Below are 8,090 nucleotides of genomic sequence, written 5' to 3' on the forward strand. Positions count from 1 at the left end.
GGGGGCAGTGGGGCTGGGAGGGGGGGGGGCTTTGGCGTGAAGCTGAGGTTGGGGTGGGGGGGCCCCCCCGGGCCCCCCAGCTTAAGGCAATAGCTGTGCCGCGGGGTCCCCCCCGCGCGGCTCCATCAGTCTCTGGAGCCCCCCCACATTTGGGGGGGGGCACAGTTGGGGTTCCCCCCCCCCCGGAGCAAAGGGGGGGGGCCCTGGAAGGCTGTTGTGAATGTCCAACCCATGGAGAGGGGGGGACACACAATGCCCCCCCCCACCCCCGAGCGGGTTGGTGGCGGGGGGAAGCTATGGGGAGGAAGAGGGGGGCCCGGGGGGGCTGTCCTGGGCCGGGGGGGGATCCGGAGGGGGCTGCCCCCCCCCTTCCTCCTCCTCCTCCTGGAACATCTCAGGGTTCTCCAGCATCTCCCGGATGAGGGGGGGCATCGGCCCCGGGATCTCCATCTTCAGCGTGATGGCTCGCTCCGCGCCTGCGGGACCCCCCCGTCAGTGACAGACCCCCCGGCCCCCCCCATGAGCCCCCCCCGATCCCCTCTTAGCACCCCCCAATGGGAGTTCCACCCAATGCTTCCCTGTGCGCCCCAGCATCAGCCCTCGAGCACCCCAGGCAAAGCCCCTCCAAGAACCCCCCCGCCCTGCAGGCGCAAGCCCCCCTGAGCACCCCATTTCCCCTATGTGCTCTCTTATGGGCTTCCTCCCTACAGAGCTCCCCCCCCACATGCACAAACCCCTGAGCATCACTCCCCCCTAAGAGCTCCCCACCCCATGGACAAGCCCCTGTGAGCATCACTCCCCCCTATAGAGCTCCTCCCTATAGAGCTCCCCACCCCATGGACAAGCCCCTGTGAGCACCACCCTCCCCTAAAGAGCTCCTCCCTATAGAGCTCCCCACCCCATGGACAAGCCCCTGTGACCATCACACCCCCCAAAGAGCTCCCCCCTACAGAGCTCCCCCCATGAACAAGCCCCTGTGACCATCACTCTCCCCTAAAGAGCTCATCACCCCACACACAAGCCCCTGTGAGCATCACACCCCCACAGAGCTGCCCACGCCACACACAAGCCCCTGTGAGCATCCCTCTCCCCATAGAGCCCCCCACCCCACACACAAGCCCCTGAGAGCATCACACCACCCATCCCCACCCCACACACAAGAGCTCCCCACCCCACACACAAGCCCCTGAGAGCATCACACCCCCATAGAGCTCCCCACCCCACACACAAGCCCCTGAGAGCATCACACCCCCATAGAGCTCCCCACCCCACACACAAGCCCCTGTGAGCATCACACCCCCACAGAGCTCCCCACCCCACACACAAGCCCCTGTGAGCATCACACCCCCATAGAGCTGCCCACCCCACACACAAGCCCCTGTGAGCATCACACCCCCATAGAGCTCCCCACCCCACACACAAGCCCCTGAGAGCATCACACCCCCATAGAGCTCCCCACCCCACACACAAGCCCCTGTGAGCATCACACCCCCATAGAGCCCCCCACCCCACACACAACCCCCCCCCCAGCGCACCCTTGGTGCTGATGCCTCGCAGGTCCGTGATCTTCATGAGCATCCTCGGGAACATGTGGGGCTGGCGCGGCCGCCGCCGCCGCGCGTACACCTTGAGCGCCTCCAGCAGCGGCTCCTGCAGCCGCTCCACTTGCTCCGGCTCCTCCAGGTCCTGCCGGTCTGGGGTGGGGGGACACACACACACACCGGGCTCAGAGCCCCCCGAGACCCCCCCGTGTCCTATAGGGGTCCCCGAGTCACTGCATCCCAGGTACCGCCTGAGCCCTGTCCCCATGTCCCTCCATCCCCATCGCCCTGACATCCAACCCAGGATCCCCATGTCCCTTTGTCCCTATTGCCTCATCATCCAGATGTTCCCATGGTCTCATGTCCCTCCACGTCCTGACCCAGATGTTCCTACATCTGTATGGCCTTCCTATCTGCTGACCCAAAGGTCCCCATGCCCCTGCTACTGCCTGGCAGATGTGCCCTGTCTCCATGTCCCTCCATCCCCACGTCCCTGCTACCTCCTGCCCTGAGGTCCCAACGTCCCTGTGCTCCCCACAAGTTCCCATGTCCCCACATGTCCAGCTGGGTCTGGACATCCCATGTCCCTACATCCCCATGTCCCCATTACCTGCTGGCCCAGAGATCCTCATGCTCCTGGTATTCCCTTGTCCCCACTTCCTCCTGATCCAGAGGTCCCCACATCCCTGCTGTATCCTGGCCAGGAGGTCCCCGTGTTCCCACTTCCTCCTGACCCACAGGTCCCTATATCCTTGCTGCCCCATCATCCAGAGGTCCCCACATCCCTGCTGTATCCTTGCCTGGAGGTCCCTGTGTTCCCACTTCCTCCTGACCCACAGGTCCCTATATCCTTGCTGCCCCATCATCCAGAGGTCCCCACATCCCTGCTGTATCCTGGCCTGGAGGTCCCCGTGTTCCCACTTCCTCCTGACCCACAGGTCCCTATGTCCTTGCTGCCCCATCATCCAGAGGTCCCCGTTTCCCCACATCCCTGCTGTGTCCTGGTCCAGAGATCCCCATGTCCCCACGTTCCTGCTACCCCCTGACTTGGAGGTCCCCTTGCCCCCGCTTCCTCCTGTCCCCGCAGCCCCGGGCTGGATGCCCCCATGTCCCCATGTCCCCATCACCTCCGCAGATGAGGCAGATGGCACTGAGCAGCCCGGTTTCGGTGTCATCCATCTGCAGGGGCAGGAGCTGCCCGGCGAAGGCGAACACCAGGTCGGTGAGGGGCCCGAAGCCGGCGTTGTGCATCTGGGTACGGTTCAGGGTGAGCCCGTCCGAGAACGTCATCGTGTCCTGCTCCGGGGTGTACCGCGTGCAGATCCGCAGCATCTGTGGGGTGCACGGGGGGCACGGAGTCACGGCGCCCAGGGACCCCTTCTGCTGGAGCAGGGGGCTCCGAGCCCCTGTGTCCAACCTGGCCTTGAACACTGCCAGGGATGGGGCAGCCACAGCTTCTCTGGGCACCCTGTGCCAGCGCCTCAGCACCCTCACAGGGAAGAGCTTCTGCCTAAGAGCTCAGCTCAGTCTCCCCTCTGGCAGGTTCAAGCCATTCCCCTTGTCCTGTCCCTACAGGCCCTTGTCCCAAGCCCCTCTCCAGGTTCCCTGCAGCCCCTTCAGGCACTGGAGCTCCTCTCAGGTCTCCCCTTAAGGAGCCCTCGCAGCATCTCCATGGCCTCGCTCCAGCAGCTCCACGTCCCTCTTGTGCTGCTGCCCCAGAGCTGGGTCAGGACTGCAGGAGGGGTCCCACAGAGCTCAGCAGAGGGGCAGGATCCCCTCCCTGAGCTGCTGCTCACGCTCTGGGGGTGCAGCCCAGCACACGGGGGGGGCAGTTCTGGGCTCAGCGAGCGTTATGGGCAGCTCCTCACCCAACAGCCTCAAGTTCTCCTCCTGCTGCTCTGAATCACTCCTCCACCCCACCTGCACCTGGGATTGCCCCAACCCAGGGGCAGAACCTTGCCCTTGGCCCTGTTGAGCTCCATGAGGTTTCCCAGCGCATCCAGATCCCTCTGGATCCCATCCATGTCCTCCGCTCCATCCACACAGCCCATCACCAGCTCGCCCGCATCCCACCGCACTGCGGACCCAAACACCGCTCCCGATGGACGCGGGGCCTCACCAGGATGTCCAGGCACGCTGCCTTGAGCAGGGTGATCTGATCGGCCATGCTGAGCGCCGTGAAGCCGGGCAGGCGCTTGGCGAACTCCACGATCTTGATGATGCATTTGGTGGCCAACTCGCTGAACTTGTCCCACAGCCCCGGGTCCAGCTGCACCCGGCGCTCAGCGCTCGCGTCCTTGGGGGCGAAACGCACACGGGGATGGGGTTATGGGGCTGCTGGTGGGGTGCCCCCTAAGCCCCAGCCAACCCCCCCCGGCCCTCCCGTGGGGCTCACCATGGTGTACTTGCCCAGCTGGCACAGCGAGGGGAAGGTCTCCTGATGGGCTTTGCTGACCTTCTGCACCAGCTCCTCCAGCTCGGGGCTCAGCTCGTAGCTCTCAACCGTGGCCTCCTCCTTCACCTCCTTCTTCTTCTTGTTCCTGTCATTGCGAACGGCTGTGGGGCGAAAGGGGGGGGTCAAGGGGGAGGTTTGGGGGTGCCCCTCACCCCTTCCCCATGCCGTGCTTCCTGCCCCCCCCCCCCCCCTCTTTGCACCGGCACAGGATGCGCCAGCAGGATATCCACATATAGCACAATGCGGCTGGAAGGGATCCCAAAGCCCCCCCACAAGGTGGGGGCACACAACACACCCCCCCCAAAAGATGGGGGTGCCCCAAACCCCCCCCCCAAACTGGAGAACACCCCATTGCGAGGGGCCAGCTCCATGGGGTACACACTGCTACTGATGCTTTAAGTTAGGTGGGGGGGACACGGGACATATCGGGGTGCCCCTCCCGCCCCAAGGAACCCCCCCCCAGGCCCTTGGCCGCACCCTACAAACACATACACCCCTCCAAAAGATGGGGGTGCACCAAACCCCCCCAAACTGGAGAACACCCCATTGCGAGGGGCCAGCTCCATGGGGTACACACTGCTACTGATGCTTTAGGTTGGGTGGGGGGGACACGGGACGTATCGGGGTGCCCTCTCCCGCCCCAAGGACCCCCCCCCAGGCCCTTGGCTGCACCCTACAAACACCCCCCCCCCCCCCAAAAGATGGGGGTGCCCCAAACCAGGGAACACCCCATTGTGAGGGGCCAGCTCCATGGGGTACACACTGCTACTGATGCTTTAGGTTGGGTGGGGGGGACACGGGATGTATCGGGGTGCCCCCCCCGCCCCAAGGAACCCCCCCCCCCAGGCCCTTGGCTGCACCCTACAAACACACACATCCCCCCCAAAAGATGGGGGTGCCACAAACCCCCCCAAACTGGAGAACACCCGATTGCGAGGGGCCAGCTCCATGGGGTACACACTGGAACTGATGCTTTAAGTTAGGTGGGGGGGACATGGGATGCATCGGGGTGCCCCCCCCCGCCCCAAGGAACCCCCCCCCCCAGGCCCTTGGCTGCACCCTACAAACACACACATCCCCCCCCAAAAGATGGGGGTGCCCCAAACCGGGGAACACCCCATTGCAAGGGGCCAGCTCCATGGGGTACACACTGCTACTGATGCTTTAAGTTAGGTGGGGGGGACACGGGACGTATCGGGGTGCCCTCTCCCGCCCCAAGGATCCCCCCCCAGGCCCTTGGCCGCACCCTACAAACATATACACCCCTCCAAAAGATGGGGGTGCCCCAAACCCCCCCAAACTGGAGAACACCCCATTGCGAGGGGCCAGCTCCATGGGGTACACACTGCTACTGATGCTTTAAGTTAGGTGGGGGGGACACGGGACGTATCGGGGTGCCCTCTCCCGCCCCAAGGAACCCCCCCCAGGCCCTTGGCCGCACCCTACAAACACATACACCCCTACAAAAGATGGGGGTGCCCCAAACCCCCCCAAACTGGAGAACACCCCATTGCGAGGGGCCAGCTCCATGGGGTACACACTGCTACTGATGCTTTAGGTTGGGTGGGGGGGACACGGACCTGGGGTGCCCCCCCCGCCCCAAGGAACCCCCCCCCCAGGCCCTTGGCTGCACCCTACAAACACACACATCCCCCCCCAAAAGATGGGGGTGCCCCAAACCGGGGAACACCCCATTGCGAGGGGCCAGCTCCATGGGGTACACACTGCTACTGATGCTTTAGGTTGGGTGGGGGGGACACGGGACGTATCGGGGTGCCCTCTCCCGCCCCAAGGAACCCCCCCCAGGCCCTTGGCCGCACCCTACAAACACATACACCCCTCCAAAAGATGGGGTGCCCCAACCCCCCCCAAACTGGAGAACACCCCATTGCGAGGGGCCAGCTGCATGGGGTACACACTGCTACTGATGCTTTAGGTTGAGTGGGGGGGACACGGGACGTATCGGGGTGCCCCCCCCGGCCCCAAGGAACCCCCCCCAGGCCCTTGGCTGCACCCTACAAACACCCCCCCCCCCCCAAAAGATGGGGGTGCCCCAAACCGGGGAACACCCCATTGCGAGGGGCCAGCTCCATGGGGTACACACTGCTACTGATGCTTTAGGTTGGGTGGGGGGGACACGGGACGTATCGGGGTGCCCCCCCCAGGCCCTGGGCCGCACCTTCCTTGGACATGCCAACCTCGAAGCACTTCTGGAGGCGGCAGAACTGGCACCGGTTCCGCGTCACCTTGTTGATCTGGCAGTTCTTGTCCCGGTGGCACGTGTACACCATGTTCTTCTGGATGCTGCGGCGGAAGAAGCCCTGGGGGGGGACAGGGGGGGTGAAAAGGGGGGGGGGGGGGCTGGAACCACCTCTTGGGGACCCCCAAGTCACCCCACAACTGCGATGCTCAGGTTCAGCTCCCCAACAGCCCCCAGTGATGGCTCCACAGTGTCTATGGGCTGCTCACCTGTATCACTGGGGGGGGCCCCCCCCCCAGGGCATCCCCAACACTCCCAGGGGGTTCCCCAGTGCCCACTGAGCAAGATCCCCATGCCATGGGGGTCCCCAGTATCTCCAAGGGGTCCCCAGTGCCCCCACAGGGTCCCCAGCACCCTGGGACTTCCCCAATCCCACTGTGGGTCCCAGGGATTCCCTACTCCCCCCATGGGATTGGGGGGGGGCATCCCCAGTGCCGGGGTCCCCCCATAGGTTCCCAGTACCCAGGAGCCTTCCCCACTCCCCCCATGGGTCCTGGATGGGTGCTCCCATCTCCTCCCATGTGTTCAGGGAGGGGGGGGGGTCCTCACTCCCCCTATAGGGTCCCAGAGGTGCCCATGCCCCAACCCCTGTACCCCACCTTGCAGCCCTCGCAGGAGCTGACCCCATAGTGGTACCCCGAGGACTTGTCGCTGCAGACGAAGCAGGGCTTGTAGACGCGGGGCGGGGGGGGCGGCGAGGGCGAGCTGGGCACCATCTCCTCCCCACTGCGGCTTGGGGTCTCCACGGCTGGGGGGGGGAGCACATAGGGGGGGTCAGGAGCACCCCAAAACCCCACCCCGGGTCCCCCAAAATGGTGTTATACCCCCCCCGGAGAGTGGGAGATGCTGCCAGGGGTGGGGGGGTGGGGGAATGGGGGGGACCCAAGGAGCTGCATCCATCCTGGGGGGGGGACACAGGGGGTAAGGGATAGAGGGGGTCAATGAGAGGGCAAAGTGGGGGGGTGCAGTCCAGCCCCCCCTCGCCCCCCATTGCCAAGGACCCCCCCAGTGCAGGTTATAGAGGATGCGGGGGGGGGGCTGGGACACCCCAAAATCCAGGTTTTGGGGGGTGGACCCCCCCCAAACTCAGGCTTTGAGGAATTTGGGGGTCTGGGACCCACTAAACCCAAGGTTTGGAGGATCTGGGATGCTGGAACCCCCCAAAACCCAAGTTTTGGGGTATTTGAGGGTCCAAGGCCACTCCAAACCCTTTTTGGGGGGCAATTTGGGGTGTGGAACTCCCCAACCCCTGTTTTTTTTTGGGGGGGCAGAAGCCCCCAACACCAGTTTGGGGGCATTTGAGGCCCAAGCCCCCCCCCAGCAACCCCCAAGTTTTGGGGCCCCAGTTTTGGTGCCCCCCAAATCCTATCCCATGGCTGGGGTGAGGGCCAACATCAATGTCCCCATTGTGGTGGTGGTGGGGGACACGCACGGCATGGTCCCCCACCCCCCCTTGCCCCACAGCCCACAGAAGGAGGGGGTTGGGAAGGGGGGGGGGGGGGGGCGGGGTTTCTCGTCAGTGTTTTTCTATGAAACCCAACAAAAAAAGCCAAAATTGCTGAAATTGAGGAAATTCCGGCCCCCGCCCGCCCGCGCGCTCCAGAACACGCCTGCGGGGGGGGGGGGGGGCACACACGCAACCACATACATGACACACGTCAAACACACGCCATGGCGGGCACCCTCGCCTTGCACACACGTGTGCACACACAAATATACCAGGAACCCCCCCAAAATCAACAGCCCCCCCCCTTTATTCCTGTCTCCCCCCCCCCCCTTCGGCAATGGAACCACAACCACGCACCACACCCTGTGACACCCCCTCGCATGACTC

General features: G+C 64.6%; 1 protein-coding gene across 1 annotated transcript; it reads right to left on the bottom strand.

Annotated features, from left to right (window-relative positions):
• Positions 1–10: 10 nt before the first annotated feature.
• LOC134165196 (retinoic acid receptor gamma) lies at positions 11–7,034 on the bottom strand. Its single transcript, XM_062621732.1, has 7 exons — positions 6,856–7,034; positions 6,176–6,317; positions 3,937–4,097; positions 3,661–3,837; positions 2,669–2,873; positions 1,536–1,694; positions 11–476 (listed from the first exon to the last, which is right to left on the bottom strand). Exons 1-7 carry the CDS (start codon positions 6,970–6,972, stop codon positions 295–297), a joined length of 1,143 nt encoding a protein of 380 aa, XP_062477716.1. The 5' UTR covers positions 6,973–7,034; the 3' UTR covers positions 11–294.
• Positions 7,035–8,090: the final 1,056 nt, after the last annotated feature.

Source organism: Pezoporus occidentalis, unplaced genomic scaffold (assembly GCF_034315485.1).
Source record: "Pezoporus occidentalis ecotype Australia unplaced genomic scaffold, CSIRO_AGI_Poc_V1 ctg2322, whole genome shotgun sequence".
In the NCBI taxonomy this organism is placed as follows: domain Eukaryota; kingdom Metazoa; phylum Chordata; class Aves; order Psittaciformes; family Psittacidae; genus Pezoporus; species Pezoporus occidentalis.